The sequence below is a fragment of the Trichosurus vulpecula genome, chromosome 5 (genome assembly GCF_011100635.1).
Source record: "Trichosurus vulpecula isolate mTriVul1 chromosome 5, mTriVul1.pri, whole genome shotgun sequence".
Lineage (NCBI taxonomy): Eukaryota > Metazoa > Chordata > Mammalia > Diprotodontia > Phalangeridae > Trichosurus > Trichosurus vulpecula.
The window spans coordinates 96,711,913-96,733,181 of record NC_050577.1 but is presented as its reverse complement, the minus strand read 5'-3'; the positions used below and the strand labels follow the sequence as shown (position 1 = coordinate 96,733,181).

The 21,269-nt window shown below is 37.4% G+C and overlaps 1 protein-coding gene across 2 annotated transcripts in view; it reads left to right on the top strand.

The window, feature by feature from the left end:
* Nucleotides 1-15,836, top strand: part of CUL1 (cullin 1) — a 117,474-nt gene extending 101,638 nt beyond the window's left edge. For both annotated transcript variants that reach the window (XM_036759510.1, XM_036759509.1), the window contains exons 12-22: nucleotides 1,102-1,150; nucleotides 1,450-1,581; nucleotides 4,344-4,461; nucleotides 5,370-5,446; nucleotides 8,064-8,195; nucleotides 9,343-9,435; nucleotides 11,650-11,697; nucleotides 11,776-11,858; nucleotides 13,477-13,582; nucleotides 14,326-14,439; nucleotides 15,286-15,836. In XM_036759510.1, the coding sequence (XP_036615405.1) occupies nucleotides 1,102-1,150; nucleotides 1,450-1,581; nucleotides 4,344-4,461; nucleotides 5,370-5,446; nucleotides 8,064-8,195; nucleotides 9,343-9,435; nucleotides 11,650-11,697; nucleotides 11,776-11,858; nucleotides 13,477-13,582; nucleotides 14,326-14,439; nucleotides 15,286-15,366 (1,033 nt within the window). In that variant the 3' untranslated portion in view covers nucleotides 15,367-15,836. The remainder of the gene's footprint in view (nucleotides 1-1,101; nucleotides 1,151-1,449; nucleotides 1,582-4,343; nucleotides 4,462-5,369; nucleotides 5,447-8,063; nucleotides 8,196-9,342; nucleotides 9,436-11,649; nucleotides 11,698-11,775; nucleotides 11,859-13,476; nucleotides 13,583-14,325; nucleotides 14,440-15,285) is intronic.
* Nucleotides 15,837-21,269: the final 5,433 nt, after the last annotated feature.

Here is a 21,269-nt window from a genome sequence, read left to right as displayed (position 1 = left end):
TCCTCCATTCTTAAAAACTCATCAATGTCAAGTTATTGTCCTGTACTTCTCTTTCTTTCCCCAGCCAAACTCCTTGAAAAGGCTGTCTATATTTACTACCTCCATTTCTGTACTTAATCTTGAAGCCAGCAAACTGGCTTCCAGCTTCATCGCTCAACTGATGCTGTTCTCTCCAGAGGTGCCACATCTGATGATCTCTTTTCATTCTTCATCCCTCTTGAACTTTCTGTTGCATTTGGCACTACTGACCATCCTCTGCTTGATACTCTCAGTTGGCTTTTGTGATTCTACCCTCTCCTTTGTTCTTTTCTTATTTGTTTGACTGCTCCTTCTCCATCTCCTTTTGTAGGTTCATTGTCAGTGTCAATACTTGTTAAATAGGGGTTTTCCCCAAGGCTTTTCCTTCTTCCTCTACACACTCTGTTGGTAACCTTATTAGGTTTAACTATCCTCTCTATCCAGATAATTTCCAGTTCTATATATCTAGTCCCAGTCTCTCCCCTAAGATCCAGCCCTTCATCATTAATTGCCTATTAGACATTCCAAACTGGGTATTCTTCACACACACAAATGAGTTGTCTTCCCCCCTCAAACCCTCCCTTCTTCCAGATTTTCCTACTTTCTGACACCTAGGTTGGTAACTACCACATTATCCTTGACTTTGCATTCTCCATCACCCACACATCTAGTCATTTACCATATCTTGCCATTTTTACCTTCATATCTCTCATATTGAATCCCTTCTGTCTTCTTGGACAGCTACTACCCTAGTTCAGATTCTCATTATCTCTTGCCTAAAAATTATTGCCCTGTCCTTCTAAGTGGTTTCAGAATGTTCTTTAAAGCAGAACTAGCAAACAGCTAGAAGGAAAAAAAAATCATTTGATATTAAATAAAGGTTTGCCTTTATGATACTCAAATGATCATTTGGATCAGTATAATTTCCTTACTCTGAAATGTTTGACTTGCAATTTTTCCAAATTGCTATATTTTTCTTTATTTTTTCTTAGCTTTATTACATGATTATTTTGTGAGGCTATTTATATTTAATCCACGGTTGCATTACAGCCAAAGTTTTATGCCTTTTTTGATTTATTTCAGCTCCAAGAACCCAGAAGAAGCAGAGCTAGAAGATACACTTAACCAAGTGGTAAGGTGCTTAATAAAGAGGGCTCTCAGTCCATCTTGATTATTGGCTTTAATCACATACTGTTTGTTATGGGAGGATAATTAAAATGAGAAATTAATCAGTACTGAGCCAACTCAATGCGGTTTGGAAAATTGATTCTAAAGTACTTATTCCAAAGATTATATGGGTTGTTCTTTTAAGCATTTCTCAATATTGAAATATATTGCCTTTTAACTCTTAAGGCAATAAAATAAACCATGATTTTAGCTCAGCAAACATAGAAATGTGTCTTAAATGACTCCCAGTATTTTTTTTGACAGATGGTTGTCTTTAAGTACATTGAGGATAAAGATGTATTTCAGAAATTCTACGCTAAAATGTTGGCCAAAAGACTTGTACACCAGAACAGTGCAAGCGACGATGCTGAAGCCAGCATGATCTCTAAACTGAAGGTTAGTTTAAATTTTCCGTAATAAATTTCATCTTCCTGGGGGTTTTTGGAAACATTTATTAAAGATGTTAATGCCTGGAGTGAAACTAGCTAAGCAAGTAACTATAGATAACAGGAACTTACAAAGTCTTAGAGTTCTATATTTTGCATTACATAGGAGTAGAGTCTAATCTAGCCACTGTCATCATGTCGCCTCTACCCCAGAATCTTCCGTGGTTCCCTACTTCCCTACAGGGTAGAGCTCCTAATTTGGTATTCAAGACTCTTCCTCTAACAGCCACTCCAAAGGGTAAATTGTTTGTTCAGCTCAGCATTCCTTGAACAAACCTTTTCCCATTCTGCCTCTCCTTCCGCCTCCCCCTGCCCCCATTCTCTCCTTCCTTCCCCGTGTCCTTCCAAGGGCTTTCTCCTACATCTGCGCTTGAGCCAGTGCTATTTCACTCCGTTGCATAAAGCCACCTCTTCTCCCATCCCACCCAAACCAGCTATAGCCCCTAAATGAGTTCTTTGATCCATTTTTTAAAAATCCTTTTAATGATGCATCTTACAGAAATAATTCTAATTCATCTCAAAAAAGTATATGCATTTATCAGTATCACCACCCAGGAGATAGTCTAGAAATCATTTCCAGAAGATGACCCAACATGCTGCTGTAGTCAGAAAATGCTGGGTATTTTTTTAAAGAAGATATTGTAAGACATTCCTCCATAGCCAGAATGTTGTGTACAGTTCTAATAATAAAAACAAGGATAGTGATAGTTAACATTCACATTGTGCTCGCTGTGTTCCAGTGCTGCGTGTGTTACGTGCTTTACAGTTAGTATCTAGGTGTTCTTATTATTCCCACTTAACGGATGAGGAAACTGAGGCAAACCGAGGTTAAGTAACTTCCCTGGGTCACACAGCTAGGCAGTGTCTAAGGGCAGATTTGAACTCAGGCCTTCCTGACTTCGGGCGCTGTGTACTGCTGCACCGCCAGCTGCCTCACACATAAAGTGGCCAAAGAAAGTAAATGTGCGAAAAAAATGATCACTCCCAAGGGATTCTCACACTGTCAGAGTAGGTAGATTAAAAAGGCAAGGAAAGATCAGCCACGCCAATAAAGTCATAAAAGATGGAAGGTGAGCATTTAATTTTTTTTGTCAGATCCCAGGGAATTAGACTTATAGGCCTTCTTGAAGCTTCAGGAGTTTAAGGACAAATAAAATTAAGTGATTTACACGACGGGTAATAAAGGTGCTTAGAAGTGTCTGCCACATGGCACCTTCTACCACTAGCACCTCACCCCAAACCCTCCCTACCAGACAAAACAATTTTTTCTTTTGAGTTTGACATCATAGAAGACAAAATGTTCCCTGGTATACCCCCTTATCATAGGAATTATTTAAATCCTTTATTTATGAACCAGGCAAGTGATCCCAGAAATGTATTCTGGTGCCCTTCTCCTAAAACTCCTTTACCCGCATATGAAGTTACTTTTCAACCAATCTTGCCTTCCTTTTAAGCTTCCTGCTGACACAAACGGTCTTCTGTCTTGTCATTGCTTCCCAGTTTCTTTTTTGGAATAGGAGTAGAATGTGGTGGGAGAAGGACGAAGGCAGGGTTTTCCCTGTTACCATTCCTCCTTTCCCTCAGTACCACTGCTGTTCCCCAGTGCTAGTTGCTTGTCTAGTAGGCGGCATCTTTAAGTCCTATCTGATATCTTCATTCCCTTTCTACCCTCCATTCCTGGGCCCTGTCCAGTTCTTCAGCCCAAAAGGCCAGTGCAGCTTTTATAACATAATGCCTAAGATGAAACACAGATGAATCTTACTTTTTTTCCTTTTGTGTACCCAAAGACCCACCATTAGAATCTATATGTGACATTGCCATGTAGGGTCATGAGGAAGGGTTGAGTAAGTGTGAGACTTAGAGAGAAGTAGCCTTTTTTTGTGCTCATCTGTTTCCTTGCAAATTATTAGCAGTAAAAGCCCTTAGAATACTTCAGAAGGGCTGTGATTAATGGAGAATCTTTTCCATTCCACACTGGAGCAGAGAGTCAAGAAACCCTGGTTGAAAGCTACAAATGATGTCAGTAGAAAGTGAAGTAAATGCTCTGTTTTCTGGGGCTTCTTGGAAAGACAGCAGGGATGGGTGAGGGTGACAGAGACTAACACCAAAAGGTGTTGACACTAATAGAATGTCCTTGCCCCTTGTTACCTTTTGCCTTCCCCCTTTTGCTTCTGGTCCCCAGAAAAGTTCTTGAAGCTAGGGGTTTTCCCTTTTGTATTACCCTGCAAGTGAGGAGCAAGTGAGTAATCCTTATTCCTGTCACAGGAAAGAGAGATTCCTGCCTTCTTAAGTTGAACCCAGAATGTATTTTGTTACAAAAATTGTTGAACATAATAGTTGTATTCTTTAAAGTCTTTAACCAAATGGCTTAAAGATTTTTAGTTCATGAATGTTTTTAATAGAAGAAAACATATAATTTTTACATATACAATAATTTACTGCAATTTATAGTTGAGTATCAAGTAATGAGTTTTGGATTAAAACTTTTAAAACCATTTGTGCAATTTCATTGAAATTTATAACATGAATAATAATAATAGTGTACACTTAAATGATACCACAATTGTTATTTCTAGTTTTATATTAGTGATATGCACAATGTTTATGAGGTGATTTCTTAAAAAGTATGTACTTTTTACTGTATCATTAAGGAAATTGATCTTTAAAAGATCAGTTAAAAAGGTATTGAAATTGCTCTGGAATGTATTTCAGCAAGCCTGTGGTTTTGAATATACGTCCAAGCTTCAGCGGATGTTTCAAGACATTGGTGTGAGCAAAGACTTGAACGAACAGTTCAAAAAGCATCTCACAAATTCAGAACCCCTGGACTGTAAGTATTTCTTTTAAAGCCCTCGTCCTCCTGGAGAATTCAGCTCTTTTTATTTTGACTAATGCAAGAAACATAGATATGTTGAATACAGATAGTTGAGGTAAAACTGAAGTACTAACATAACCTTGTAGAGGAGCTTCCTAAGTCAAAGGTGTTTAGAAGCAGTGGCTGCCCAATTATCTAGGGCTCATCATCCCAGCCCTGGAAGTTGCCATCGCAGGTGCTAAAACTGAAATTCAGGCAAGTCAGCTGTCAAAGGTCACACGGCTAAACAAGTAATACACAGATGGACCTAGGGTGCCTTTAGTGGCAATGTTTTACTTCTCACGCTATATTTATTATCTTTTGTCCTCTTTTTAGTTATATGGATAGTGATCTACTCAGAAATTAGAATTTATTCTTAGATAGTGATAAACAAAAGAAACAAACTAGTTGATGCACTTGTCGTTAAAATTAAGTAACTGTTACTTCATTCATAGCCATGAATATTACAATGAAAGTGATTGATCTTCCTTTCCCTCTTGTTCTTTGGAACTAAGTCATGTCTTCAGCAATAGCCGTATGAATAATTCAGATCAGAACACATGGCAGTATTCAAATATACACACGGCATTAATAATTCTAAAAATTAAAAGAACATTAAAGTTTTTGCTATTTGGAAGGGGAAATGAAGCTTCTCTGGAGTAAAAGTTGATCTTTGGTTCTATCTGCTACATTTCTTTTTAAAGTAAGGAGAAAAGGGGGTAAGAATTTCACCATAATAGTTTTCTAATTTTGTCTCAAAATAGAATGTTTCATTTTTTTATCCTTTGGAAAAAAGAATAAGGTTCATCTGAATATAGAGTAATAGTTTATAATGCCTAATGAAGTGTTTCTTGACCTTTGCTTTTTTTTTTTTTTTTTTTAAGTGGATTTCAGTATTCAAGTTCTGAGTTCTGGATCATGGCCTTTTCAGCAGTCTTGTACATTTGCCCTGCCTTCTGAGGTAATGATTCATGTTGATGAAGATAATAAAAACTAACTTAAAATATTGTTATGCCTGAACATCTTAGACCAAAAAATCTTCCGCTGGCTGGCCATATTGAATCTTCTTAAACAATTCTCAGAAACCTTTCAGAATGGATATTTCATTAACCAAGCAAGGGCTTTTAATAGGGAACAGTACTTGACTGTAGAGGTTGTATGTTTGGGCATGGAGAGATAGATTTAACAAAGTATCTTCATAGCAAATATTTTTCTTATATGGCAGTACTTTGGTAGATTGGTTATCACTTCTTGTTGTAGGTACATTCCCCAATGAAGCCTATCATAGCCCACCACTATTCTATGTTTTCACAGAAATCCTCCAAAGAACATGTCCCAGGTTTAAAAAGTCTTTCTCCTGTTCTTTTCATAGTGCCATTTTATATTAGCTGAGTTGTTTATCTGTTGTTGATCATCCATACTGCATGGTTAGCTCACCAGTTTCTCTAGTTACATGTTTCCTGAATCTTGTCTCTTTTGCAACCTCTCAAGCATAATATATTGCTGGTAACGTGCTGAAACCTGCTTATTCCTGCCACCACCAACATCATCTTACTGTCTATGGGAGTGTAATTTATAATCATTTTCAAAATTCTGATGTTCACGATTCCCGTTAGCATCACCAAAAGAATGTTGGTATTAAAGAAGTGGAAGTTTACTGGAATGTTTCAGTTTCGTGTCACTGAGAGCACTGTCCAGGCTCACAGATATAATCCAGCTCAGTCTCTTTCTGCTACTTAGCTCTAAGCCCAGTTCATTGGCTATCAAAAATAAACATATTGATGGACTGCCTACCTTATATCTTTCATCCATTTTGTTTTTCCTGAGTAGAAATTAAAATGCATCTTTGCCATTGCTGTAAAATTGGCTGGAGAGGCAGAGCTCACTGCCTTTAGTACGTGGGTGTGTATGAATAGGAAGGTACATTTGAGGTCATCTTTCATGACACTGGCCTACTTAACAACCCTTGATGTCTTTTCTCAAAGAACTTTTCAATAAATTTACCTTGTAATTAGATTTATCTTTATGGATAGAAACTGCAGAATTGAGCTGGATGCTAAACTAGACAAGCTTACTTTGGACAGTTTTCTTAATAACCTCATATTTCTCACTGAAACAAAGACCCATCTTTTCGGTAACAACATTTTTCCAGTGATGCTCTTTGCCTTTGAGTCATGAAATACCACAGTTTCAGAAAAAGTTGAGGGATTCCCAAAGGTACTGCAGAGAGGTGCCCTGGAGGTTGCAGGAGGTTGCGGCATGTTGCCAGGAAAGAATTGCACAGGAGAATGTGGTATAAATGTGTGGAGAAATATATGACAAGAAAAGGTGATTTGGTCATGTAGTAAGCATCAGTGATAACCACTGGACACCCCACCTGCATCTTTGATGTCCACACAGTATTGAGATTGGGAGGGAGGCACCCAGAATATTGAATGGACCCTTGTGTAGGACTTAGTCACATAGGAGGAAAAGGCATGGATGTGTTGTGACCGTCATTGGAGGGAATATACCCACTTCATGTGATCACAGGCAGATCCTTCAAAGTGTTGAATTTTGGGATGTTACTGCTGTTCTTCTTATGTTACTGCTTTGCTACATGGAATTTAATTTGGTAGTTAGGCAGTATTCCCCTCCCCCTTCTCAGTCTAAAGCCTTTTTTATTCAATTTTGCAAAATTCCAGGCAAATGAATTCTTACCAGTCTTTGTTGGGGGTATTCTTCTCCTGGTCAGGAGTCTGCTCTGTTTGTACTTTCATCTTTGGTCCAGAAGTACATGTCCCATCCTTAGATATTCAACAAGAATTTATAAAGTGTCAAAGACAAATACCAAGTAGTCTTACTCCTTACTTCTACCAGACTAGGCAGAAATTAAATATAAATATTATCTACAAGATAGAGAGTTGAATACAAAGGAATGTGAGGGATGAGGGGACAAATGGGTAGGAGGATCAAGAAAGACTGGTTATAGGAGGGAGCATATGTGCAGTTCTAAGAGGGGGAGCTAGGGATTCTAAGAGGCAGAGGAAAAAATGGAGACCAGTACAGGAAGAGGAGCCAGCTACTGCAAAAGGCACAGAGGGGACAGAATGTGAAACATGTCTGAGAAGCATCCAGGATAGCAGTTTGGCCAGAACGTGAAAGTGTCTGAGGAAGTAATATACTGTCAGACTACCAAGAAGGGAAGCTTTTTGAACTGAAATAAGAAGGGAGAGGGTTACCTGGTCAGATGTATGCTTTAGGAATATCTCTTTGGCATATATGAAGGACAGGGTCGGGGCAGGAATAATATACCCACAATAAGTGCTTAATAAATGAATTGATTTCCCTTTACTGGTCATAACTGTGGTAATCTTATCCCCTTCTATTAAAATGGAAGTTACTGTCTGATTTCATGTGCTTTGTATTTTTAAAATGATTGCCCTGTGAATCAAAAAAAAAAACCCAAAACCCCACATGTCGATCACAAAGATGCTTATACTTCAGATTCATGAATCTTGTTTCCATTTTACAAATGCTTTTAGTAAAATTTGACGACAAATACTTACATTGCTTTAAAATGCTTTCTTCTTGTACAGTTGGAACGCAGTTATCAGCGTTTTACTGCTTTTTATGCTAGTCGCCATAGTGGCAGAAAATTGACTTGGTTGTATCAGCTATCTAAAGGGGAACTGGTAACCAACTGTTTTAAAAACAGATACACCTTGCAGGTAAGAATCAGTTTGCATTGTGGGAAATGTTTGTAACTGGAAATGAAGATAAAAATACTAAATATAGTCATAGTGAGATTACATATAAGGGGATCTAAACTAAGACTTATTTGCATGAGTACTAACAATGTTTGAGATGCTTCTTATAAAGTATATTTCAGATAAATGTTTTTCTCTTATAAGTTAGAAGTATCACAGAAGAAGCTGACCAAAACAATTTTTATGTTACTTTGGTTATTAAAAATGTATGGAATGGTTTTACAAATACTTAATCCGAGAACGTGCCTTATTGTGTTAGAGCTTCTTAGCTATTTCTGCTCTGAGGGACAGCTTCTGTTATGGTCTGTATTATTTGTGATGCCACACCGTTGGACACTGCTTTTTCCCCAAAAAAGATACAGAAGTATTACTCTGTCCACACTGAATGCCAAAGATTCCAGTGGCCATTCCTCAGAATTCTTGTCTTTTTTCCTTTGGTAAATAACATGAATGCTTACTTGACTATCTAATTACAACCAAGAACTGATATGTGATTCATCGTTTGTTTTTCCCTTTTCTCTTCTCAAGTGTGAGTTCAGCTTGTAGTTTCTCATGTTGTAAGTAATAGGAGGATGTGTAAAAAGAAAGACCCTCTTGTTAACCCTCTGCTTTTCTGTAACATCTCTTAATATAAGCATTATAGGAGTACATTATTATTTTTAAAGGGATAATATGAGCATTTGGCACAGCAGGAGACTGACAAGTATCAGCATTTTACCATTGCTCCAGTCCTTAGTGAAAAAGGAGATTTGTTTAAAAAACCAAATATAAAAATAAAGGCGACCATGAAATGCGCATCTTTATCATATACATCTGTGTCTTAGGCAAATAGATTGTTTAGGATAATATTCATAATAAGTCATTAAAAAGTCTACAGAGGAGACTTACCTGTCACCAGAATTACATTGCTACTTTTTTAATGGCATCTGACATTATCTTTTAAATAAGTTTACTTCTGTTCTTACAATTGTGCTATAAAATATTTTTCTAACCTAAACTAACCATTTAGATAACTTCAATTCTGACTCAGAAATTCGATCTTGCGCTTTATATTTTTGGTAAGAATTTAAATTTCTTCTCTTTCTGTTGTTTTGGTGATACCTCAAAGGCATCTACATTCCAGATGGCAATCCTATTGCAATACAACACAGAAGATGCCTACACTGTACAGCAGTTAACAGACAGCACTCAAATAAAAATGGTATTGTCCTCATTTCCTAATAGCTTTACATATTCATTCTAAGCATGTTACTGGTTTCTTTGTTGCAGACAACATGGAAAAGGTATAATTTCGGGGTGATGGTATGTGCTTGTAAACCCTGCTTACTGTAGGAGGCCAAGGCTGGTGGATTACTTAATTTTGGAAGTTCTGAGCTGCAGTGGGCATAAAACTACTTTAGAGCCATACTAAATCTGGTTCAAATACAGTGGGCCTCCAGGAGCCAGAGGGTCACCAGGCTGTATAGGAAGGTACAAACCAGCTGTGGTCACAAAAGCAGAGCAGGTTAAAGCTTTCAGTCATTATTGGGATCAGGCCCTGGTGGGTGGCCATTTGTATTCCAGCCTCAGCAAGATGGTAGGAAGAATGCAGCTCTCTGATAACTTCTGGATTTTAATTAATGCTTCTGAAGATTCAGTTCACACCCCCACCCCTCCCATAAGACTTTCTAAATCATTTTGTCTATTTTGTTTATTTTTGTTTCTTTTTTTTGTCTATTTTATCTGTTTTGTTTCTTTTATTTAACAGATTCCTTTCTGTTTTTATGCCTTGGTTTATACCTGTCTTTCTTTTGGTAAATTGGTAAATTCTTCTTAAAATAAATTGTTTGATATCTGACCAAAGTAAAAGATACAACCTTGTGGTATTATTCTCAGTATTCATGTGTGTAAATTTTAATGTTATATGTATGTTTATATAATTTAAATATATTTTTATTGCTTATATATGGTTAGTCAGCCATTTTTTTAAGGCACTAGGAAGGTAAAAGCAGTCACTCCTCCCAAGGAGCTAACATGAGACAGACAGTGGAAATGACCAAAGAAAAAAGCCACGTCCAGAGTAACCGGGAGGTGATCTCTGAGGAGAGGCCTCTTGTAGAAGGTGACATTGAAGCTTAGTCTTGAAGGAAACGAGGGAAGTCAGAAGAGAAGGAAGTGAAGGGTTGGAGGTATTGGGGTCAGCCAGTGTGAAGACCAGAAGAGATGGAGTGTCCTACCAGCAGGTACTCCAGTGCAGCTGGTGGGGCAGAATTAGACCAAAAGCTAGGAGGGAGCTGGGCTAGAAAGAGCCTGAACTGCCCAGCAAGACTGGCTGTTTGGTCATAAAGGTAACAGGGAGCCCCTGAAGCTCAGGCTGCTTCATCAGAGATGTCTGAGAGATGTGCAGTGAGGAAGGAGGGAGAGGGCGTATTGAAGGAAGGTTTGTCAGTAATAAGGTGAGGTCTTCAGAAGAGAGGGTGTTACACATGTTAGCTGTCTTTGGCAAATCATTCACTTTCTCAGTACCTCTGGCAAATCTGTTAACACCGTAAATTACAGACGGATTGCTATTCAGCATCTGTGGAGGGAATGTCTGTATGGAAGGTTCCTACACAAATGAAATCACAAGTCCAGTTTGATTTTTTTTTTTCCAATCATCTCCTAAGTCAAAATCCTACAGTGGTGCCCTATTATGTTATAGTACTACTAACCTTGGGTTTTTGAAACTTCTGAAGACCATCCTAGCTGTTTTTTTGGAGAGATTTATCACCATGATGTTGGGTACTAGGTGAGTCAACTAAGGTGTAAAGGGCAATGATCTGTCTCAGTGGAATTAGGCTGTTAAAAGTCTGAGTCCTAAAATTTTAAGTATATGTGTGTGTACATAATGATACTGTTTATCTCTATTTTGCCACATAGTGCCATGTTGTTATTTTCTGTAGACTATATTCCCAATTACTAGGTTATATTTCCTACTAAAATTCATGTTAGTGCCCTTTGTGCCCAAAACCTCTTTTTAGATGTTATAATCAGCTTCCCCACCTACAAAAAGCATTTTATCTTCACCATTGTTTATTGTAATCTAAACAAGGAGATGAAGGGTTAGTGACCATGTTTGCCCACACTGGATACAAGTTGGACGATGTCCATACATTGAAAGTAAATGCTTTTGTTCATAAAGCTCTGGCCAAGATTGTCTGTAGCCTACTTCTCAGAAATAACATCTTTCATCAAATTTCATGGAGCCACTTAAGGTTATTTAGTGTCCCAATCTTAGGGTTAGAGTGTCAAATTTTTCTTAGATATTTTTATTATAATTATTTGGGTGTCTGGTTGTAGTCTTACAATTTTACGTATTAATATTTCACATACACCTTTGATTATTCTTTCAAAGAAATGCACTTGGATTAACTCTTTTTTTTCTTTATAATTATAGGATATTTTGGCACAGGTTCTACAGATTTTATTGAAGTCAAAGTTATTGGTATGTAATATTGGTAATATTTTTAAAATTGTTAGAGGAAATCGTTTTATTAAATGAGTAATTGTTGTTTCCTTATAGGTTTTGGAAGATGAAAATGCAAATGTTGATGAGGTGGAATTGAAGCCAGATACCTTAATAAAATTATTCCTTGGTTATAAAAAGTAAGGAAAATCTAACATAAGTAGATAAAAGAATGATTAGCAATAACTTGTTTTTTCTGAAGTTTCTAATCTACACTTTAGAAGCCTTGTCATTAAAAATTAATTTATTTTTAGGCATTTTTCCCCCTTTAAAAGAATGCCCCCAAGATAGGATTGTTCTAGACTAGAAATGGGAGAACACTATTCCTTTTTTCCCCCCAAGAATATTGAAAATTTTCCTCTTTTATTCCATCTTACATGACAACTGGAAGGTGACCCTACATAGAATCCCATGTTAAAAGCCCAGTAAATTGTAGCATTCTGATTGTGCAAGGAGTAAGAATAAGAGTTGTCAGCTCCTCCAATATAGAGCCATCATTGGCTTCCCAGCCTGACCGGGGGCAGGTCACTTCTGTGCCTTTGCTTCCTCAGTTGTAACAGGAGGGGGCCTTTTCAACTCCTAAGTCACTCTTTAGTAATCCTTCTTTTCATGAAAACCACCCAAAAGCACACTAATTGTGTTTACTGAATGTGATCAGTACAAGAAATAAATTAAGACACACTGTCATATCATGAAAAAAGTCTCAATACAATGTGACATTTCCTCATTGCTCTTTGCTAACTTGTGAATAAAGGCAAATCGTGAAAGTATCATATTAAACTTTGGTAGAAAGAGCAGGAAAGTTACTAGCATATGTGGTGTAAAATGTAGAGTATATATAAGTAGGCCAGTTGATACACTCATGAATTTATAGAAAATTTAGTAAATTATGCTAACCTGATGCAGAGAGTGTTTTTTAATATTTTTGCATGGTTTTCACATAGCCCATAGGTATTTTGATATTCCTATAACACCATATTGACCTTATTTAAATTGAGTCATGCAGTGGTCACTTGCTGGGAACATTACAGAATTTCTACACTGGACAAAGAATTGAAATAATGACCTAAAAAATCCTTTCCAACTCTAGGATTTTATGATTCTCCATAATTTTTGGATTTGTGTTTTGTCAGCTGTTCCCATGGTAGGCAAGTGAGTCCCCCGCAGATGGCTTATTTTGAAACTAGTTGGTGCCAAGTATCTTATTTTGTTCAAGAAGATAGGATGGTTTAGAGCTAGCTCATGATGCTTAATAGTCAATACTCGGTTAATTTTCCCAGAGAACACAGACCATTTTGATAGGATATGGAGTATGTAGGAATGACGTTTAATGATTTATTTCTGTTAGGTACAAAGATCAAAGAGCATCCTTCAGTTACAGTAGTCATATTTCAGATTGTTTTACATAACTCTCTAAGTTAACAAGAATTGTTCTTTGTGTTAACCTCATTTCAAATCAGTTCACCATTTTTTTTTTGATTGATGAATGCTATGACTATCCATATAAATGAAACTCGGGTTATAATAATTGCCTTTCTATTGACAAATGAAAATAAGAGAGTCAAAAAGTGATTTGAATTCTCCATCTTCTGCCTTCCTTTAGTAGTTCCTCCAACAATCACTGTTTCTGCCAGAGTGCTTCTTGGAAGCCCAAAACATCTCTATTTAAATATTTCAAAGTAAAAATCATCTGTCATCATTTGGGGTTTTGATATTTTAAAATGAGACCGATACCGTTCTGCTTAATTTTCTTGATAGTAAGAAATTAAGGGTTAACATCAATGTGCCAATGAAGACAGAACAGAAACAAGAGCAAGAAACTACACACAAAAATATAGAGGAAGATCGGAAACTACTGATTCAGGTGACTTATGTGGTTGTTTAAAGAAGTCTTTATTTGCAAATCATAGGCTATAATAGTTGATAAATGGGTTATTTTATACCAAGATAGCTATTGTAATCGTCACTCAATCATAGCCTTAAAGTAGAGGTGCATCTGCTCTTTGAGGATGTCTGTTATGCCAACATGGCTTTTTTTTTTCTCCCAAGGATTGAAAACCAATTCAGCAGCTAAACTGAGGGCTGCCTTTTAAGTGGATTTTTATTATCAGAGGCATTCAGTACTTTAATCCTCTACATTACTTTGCGTGCTTCCTTTTAGTTATGACTGTTTTTGATATGTCAAGAAAATTACTTGTTATTTATTTGGGAACAACTTTAACTATATATCACGATTTTCAAAAAGAGATTGGCATCCAAGAATCATAAATTTTGTTATTTGAATTAGATGTATATTTTGGTCAATGTACTAAAAATAGTTGATTTAGATATCAAAAACAAACAGCCTTTTACATTGTAATGTTCATTTCAGTTAGGGTTTGAGTTGTGATAGAAATAATTTCCCAGAGTTAGATCACCCCTTCTGTGGCCATTGGTGCCAATGATAATTTAAACTATCATAAAACTTTGTAAAGAGAAAATCAAGCTTAGAAGGTAAAAGAATGTGTATTGTTTAGGCGACATTCCAGCTTTTTCTTCTTCTTCTTCTTTCTTTCTCTTAAATTAACTGGTTTTATAAATATCTTTTTTTCTTACATATTTGTTTAGGCTGCTATTGTGCGGATTATGAAAATGAGAAAGGTCCTAAAACACCAGCAATTGCTTGGAGAAGTATTAACTCAGTTGTCCTCAAGATTCAAACCTCGGGTGCCAGTAATTAAGGTAAAACAACCTCACTGTTTAACTTAATCATTAAAGAAAAAAAAAATTAGTGAGAATTGGTGGGTTGGAGAAAAGGCAAATAGGCTACAATGATAATTCTAAAATTGCCATAACAAGGGCAAAGATTCCCAAGTAGTTATTAGGTACTCTAGGAGTAGAGGGGACTATCAGGATAGTTTCACATCAGAGCACCACTTCTTGCTTTGTATTTTTTTTTTCAATAAGCTATTCCCTATACATCTTTCTGAACCTTTGCTACCATATATCCCTCTGTGGGTTTCATAATACCATTTGCCAGAAGTCACTTACCTGACTGAAAGGCCAGTTTTACCTCCTCTTTAAAGGTCAGCCATGTTTGTATCCAAGAAAGTAATTTGATAGCAGTTCAGATCTTGAAACCCAGAAAAGACCCTTTCCAAAAGAAGTTGCTTCTTGAAGGAAAAAGATTCCTTTTGCCCAAATCCTGGTTGCTCACAACCACACAAGAAGGGAACTGTCCCTTAATCAGGTATTACAGGAACAATTTGAAGAAAAGGCAACAGAAAGGAACCCCAGAGATGAGAAGAGAGGTATATCAGAGTGGAGATTGGAAAAGAACAAGGGGTCCATATATTGGGAAGGTGTGAGAACATACATGTAATGTATGAAGTCAGGCCATGACCTAAGTAGACTAAAAATCTGGAATCATTGAGCTAGAAACTTGGTTGAATTGCAGAATAGTGACTTTGTTTTTGTGACTTTGGTTTTCTTGGCCAACAGTAGCATACTTGACTTTTATTCTTTGGTATTAAATAAAAACATGGATTTTTTTTCTCCCTCCTTCCTTATTAAAAAATCAACATACAGAAATGCATTGACATTCTCATTGAGAAAGAATACTTGGAGCGTGTTGATGGTGAAAAGGACACCTACAGTTACTTGGCTTAACCTTTTTAGCAGTTGTCTGACTGTGCGACACTCAGCAAATAGTCACGTGATGGAAAAAATGGAAACAACTGAACTTCCTTGCAGACAGGCCGCTGCCATGCAGACCTCCCTTTGTTAAACCTGAGACCAAGACCCCCATCAGCCAAGCGGCTCAGATTTACATTGGAACTGCTCAGGATCGATACATTTCAAGGATGTAAATATGGACACCAACACCATCTAACCTAATTTAAGAACAGAGAGGATTCAAACCTTCAATGCTGAGGGTTGCATGCTACTGCATTTAAATCAATACATTGGCTATATGATTAACAGCTGTCTTCATGGGCAGCCTTTATGATGTTGGCAGCACTTTGAGAGCAAGTCTGAATGGACCCATGTGTAATCTGCTATGAACAACCATTTGTATAGTGTGTTTCATTTTTTAATGTGTGAAAATAAAAACAAATTAAAAGATTTCTGTACAAGTCGCATTTGGTTTGTTGTTTTAAGTTTCACTACTTTCTATATGTAAATAAAAGGTATAATGATTATGCAAAATTTAACAATCTTATTATTCTCTTTCCTTCTAGTGTCCTTCTGCTATCTGAAAAAGGTTACATCCTGTGGACAGAAAATTTAATGTTTTGAGCCAGGCCACAATAATCGTTGTTTTATCAAGGTTTATTTCTAAGACATTTCCTTAGCCCATCCAGTCCCAGTGCTGTCTTTATAAATAGATATAGAGATCAGTTTCTCCTGACTAAATTTCATTTGTTCCCAAATAAGTTTGACCAACATCCAATTGTCTGTCAAGTCTTCATTACCTGCATATTGATTTGTCTGCATTGTGAGTCCGGCATATGCCCTAGGACTGGCTCCCATTTCCTGTTCCCACCCTGACTTTGCTCCCATTATCCTTCCCTTTTGCAGCCTAAAAAGGGGGGAAAAATTAACCCATTTGCTCTTCTATTGCCCAGCTTAGAATGTGGAATGCTAAGTTTTCTATGCGTAATTCTTGTCTTTGAGCTTCGGTTTCCCCATCTGTTAAAAAGGAGATGATGTCTACCCTTTGTCATAGAGTTTTTCAATCAAATGGTGATAATGTTCATGAAAGTGTTTTGTGAAGTGCAAGGCTATCGAAGTTATCTTCTTTATGGTGGCATTTAGCTCCTGGCTTAAAGGACCAGGAGAGTCAGTATTAAAAAGCATTTTTCCATTCCCTTGAAGAGCTTGGAAACAGCCTGAACACCTCATTTCAACCAACCTTGATCTTCATAAGGAGGCTCCATAGCTTAAGAGTGGGCCTGAGTCCAGAAGACATGCTGGCTTTGTAACCTTGTACAAGTGACTTAATCTGAAGTGGCAGAGTAATTGTTGCTCTGCATTGGTAGAGGGATTTCTTCTTCCCAGAGTTCCCTAGACCACCAAGTAAGATCACTGATCAGCACCTAAAACAAAACTTTTTTTGGTTCCCAACATTGAATTCATGCAATGCAAGGAACAAAGAAGGTTCCATTTCAGGGTCCAGTGTAGAAGGGAAGCCTGCTGATCTGAAATGGATTATATTCAAGTTTCCTGCCCTCACTGTTTTATTTTAGTCTTTAGTACAGAGACACCTCTCTTAGGTTTATCCTAAAGAAGGAATGCTTTTCTTTTTAATGTAATTGCCCTTTTATGGTTTTCAAATGGTAATGTTTTCTCAAATATTTAATCATACAAAGCTAATGAGCCTTATGAGTAATATGAAAATAGCTGATTTAGGCTATTTTGCTGACAGACTGTGAATTCCCACAGATGGATAAGAAATTTTGTTAATTTAGGCGTCAGCAATGTGCTAAATACATGAGTAATTTAGAAGTAACAGCAACAGTCCAAATACAACACACCTATTTTGTATGTTTCTTTGCGGCTGAAAATTAACTAAGTTATTCAGAGTAAACTAGGGCTCAGAAGTTCAAGTTCAACCTTCACCATTTTGATGTCATTTTATGCAAACCAGTTAACATGCGCAGTCCTCATCTTCCTCAGCTCTAAGATGGAAATATTTGTGTTGCCTACTTCACAGGGTTGTTGTGAGATTTACATGATGAATGTGAAACTGCACAGCCTTCAAAGACTAAAAATTCAAAGCTGTTGTTAGTTTATCCTTAAACTATCAACTATTAAACTAGCCAACAGATGAAAGGAGAACTAAATAGTGGCCTAGTTCCCACCGTACTTCAGTCCTCCTTGTCACACAGGAGAAGGCGGCTGATGAGTATTTTCCAGCCTCTTTCAAGTTAATGCAATGGCATTGAGTAGCCACTGACCATGCTTGAAAGAGCAGCACTATACAGAGGACTGCTAAATAAGAACACCAATCTTATCGCCACTCTGGAACGTCATTTTTGTACAAAGATGAAAAGGTGAGCTTCTGACAAGGCAAAGGAGGCCAAAGCTCCCAGAGAGAGCCAAGGTATGTTGAGAGAGTTGCTTTGAGTAATTCTATTTCATAAGTCAATGTGTGATGAGGCCATTTTTGTTTTAAGTTCTTCCCTTTCCATTGTAAGAAGTACAAAAGTGGTACCACACAGGATGAGATGTCACATTTTGTGAATTCCCTCAAGTAAATTTCTGTGAAAACTTAAGCACTTAGCTCATAGTGGGAATCATAACCATTGTGTATTTCAGCTTCTTAAAGTACATTTGCAGTTGTGAACTGCTTAGTATTAGGTGGAGGATGGGAGAAGAAAGCTTATGTTGCACCTCCCTATCAGTTATTAAACACAGCAAAAAAAAAAGTTTCCTCAACATTATTATGTCACGATTTCACTTAATTTAGCCATTTTCTTTCTATATGTTTACTTAAGTAAATGAAGTTTATTCACAATGAGAAAACCAGTAAGTCTGTTCAGAACTAGATATTGAGAGGCCTGAACTATGACAGGTGAGCTCAATGATTTCATTACTATCAACATTACGTTTTAATAGATTGCTGTCTAATATCTAAACAAATGTTTTTTTTTTTCCTCTTCAGTAGGGAGGAAACAAAGCAGCATCCAAAGGTGGTGACTACCCACAAGGCCCATAAACCCACTGAGTCTTCCTGCTGGCTACAAACCTTGTTTTGGAGTGAATCTATCCCTCATAAGGAAAAAATAAGCCTGTGAGGAAGAAGTTTGGATTAAAAAAGCTACAAAGGTAAAATAATTTGGAAATTAACTCTACCTAATGTTGGAGGGCAGGGAGAGAGATTGAGCAGGATGGGAAGGAAACAGGAGACAATGGTGAAGCTGCCAGGCCCACTGCTCTCTCTGTAACAGTGTCACCAAGTTGTCTGAGAACTAAAGAGGATCTCGTTTGCCTGAACCTGAAAAACACAAAGGCAGATAGCCTGCCTGTTGATACTTTTTTGAATTTTTTTCTTGCTTTTGCTTCCTAAAACACATTGAATACTTTTCAAAGAAAAGTTGGATTTGAAGTCCTGTGCAGCAGGGGGCACGTCTCAACTTCCTCTGGGCCTCAATTTATGTGCCTTGGCGGGAAGGTGAACTAGATGAACTCCCAAGTTCCCTCCTGTTCCAAATCTGTGAGCTGATGGATGTTCTGGTAACAATTCCATTTTGAAAAGCAGCTAAAGCAATCCCCAGGCCTTAGTCCATCTGTGTCTTATCTACTTGAATTCTAGATATTCATTTTTTTTGTTCATTCATTTCATTCATTTTTTGTTGTTCTCTACATGAAGGTTGCACATATGCGGATCACTGAAACCTATTTCGGGTTTGTATAGCAAAGTATGCAGATTAGATTTATCTTTATAAAAACTGTGCTGATTATTAGCAGGTTTCCATATAAAATTACTGGCAAGGAAGCCTAAAATCCCCAGGTTGTTTTACTGCAGTCGAAATTGTATAAATACTTTTGTGTGGAGGCATCATTGAACTATGTGGAGGCATTAGGAACTATGAAGAACTTTTATATTGTGTCATTGAGAGTAGGTCACAACAGGACGTGTGTTAAAAGGCAGGCAGATGCGGCTAGTCTCCATAGAAATTATCTGTTTAAATTGTTGGAAGAAGTTTGTTTGTGGAAGTTATTTCTATGGCAAATGAAATCCACACTGAAGTGACTGGGGCCTTGAAATGGGTCTTGAAACCATTTGGTTTGGTTAGGATTTGGCATTCTTATTTATCAGAGTGACAGTGTAATCTTATTATCAAGTTTACTCATCATTTTCCCATATTTCATTTCAGTTATTTAGTAGCCCTGACACTGCTGAGGTTTTAAAAACTTCGGATGTATCCATGAAAACTGAAAATTATTGCCATAGGGACAAAATTCATAAGGCTATCTGCAGTATGCAGAATTATCAGCCTTCTGACCTTTCTAGCATTTGAATAAAGTTGGTTCCAAAAGCCTTATTTTACTACAAGATTTACTACAAGATACTACAAGATAAGACATTCTAATTTAGATATAATGGCTCTTAACCATTTCCCTTTTGCACAAGTTAACTTAGGATTAGATTTTAAAAGGAGAACTGGAGCTGATTCTCTCTGGTGTTACTGCAGGCTAGGTACCTACAGGGCTATCTGTCAGATGGTAACAGCTGCAGGGTATTTTTGACCACAAAGGCTATATGCATGCATGTGCAGCCATTGGATGGGGGGAAAAATTATACCTGACTTGCTATGCATTCAGAATACACCAGATGGTGCTCAAAATTGTTTCCCAAAATACGAGGTTTGCCTAGTTGGATTCCCTTAAGTTAGGCTATTTCTCAGACAGAACAAATGAATGTACTGAGATGAGTTAAACAGTATTCAAAAGAAAAGAAGAAAAACTTAAGAAGAAAACTTTAATGTGGCTTGCTGCACGTGTAAGTGTTCGTTTATTAAGCACTTCCTATGTGCTAGGCACTGTGCCATATACTGAGGTCCTTGAGAAGCTCAGGATCTAATTGGGGAAAAATCTGTACAGACAAGTTATATACAAGATAAGAGCAGTTGGGAAAGACTTCCCATACAAAATGGGATCTTAATTGGGACTTGGAGGAAGCCAAGGAGGTGAAGAGATGGGAGATTTCCCAGAATGGAGAAAGACATCCAGAGAAAATGCCCAAAGGTGAGGTGGAACAGCCCAGTGTCATTATAATGGAAGTGTGTGTAATGGAGTAAGGTGTTAAAAGGTGGGGAAGGAACAGATTTGAAAAGCCTTTTGAACACCAGATTTTTTTGTATTTGATCCTGGAGGTTATTGAGGGATGATGATGTGGTCAGACCTTCATTTTAGGAACATAACTTTAGTCCTTTTGTGGAAGATGGACTGGAGTAGGGAAGAGCCTTGAGACCAGCCCCATCAGCAGGGTGTTGGGGTATATTTGAGGGGTGAAATCACTAGTCCTTGGCAGCAGTGATATGGGATGTGATAGTGAGGTGTAACTTCAAGGTTGTGAGCCTGGAGTTGGGGCAGAGGATTTTGGACATTCTAAGAGGTCTGCTGGACATCCAGTTTGCAATTAGGAGTCAGTGCAGAGGATCTGAGGATCGTCACCATAGAGATGGTCATTAAATCTAGATGAGATAAAAGGAGAAGAGAACAGAGCCTAGGACACAATCCTAAGGGACCCCTACGGAGAACTTTGGAGAGAGGAATTTCGGTAGAGTGAGTCCACCCAGTTCTTTCCCAGTCAGTTGGTGCTTTCCAAGTATTTGTGGGGAATGTGTGGTACCTAAAATGATTAAAGAGATGACTCATGCACTTAAAGGAAAGCCAGATTTCTCCTGCCAAAAACAGGTAGAACATAATCTGTTTAACATCTACCCAGAAAGTCATGCAAGCTCAGTTGCCATTAAAGATAGAGGCAAAAGAAATTGCACTAGAGATGTGTTCTTTCACTGCAGTTGACTGGATAAAATTGTACCATAACTCAGCAACAAAGA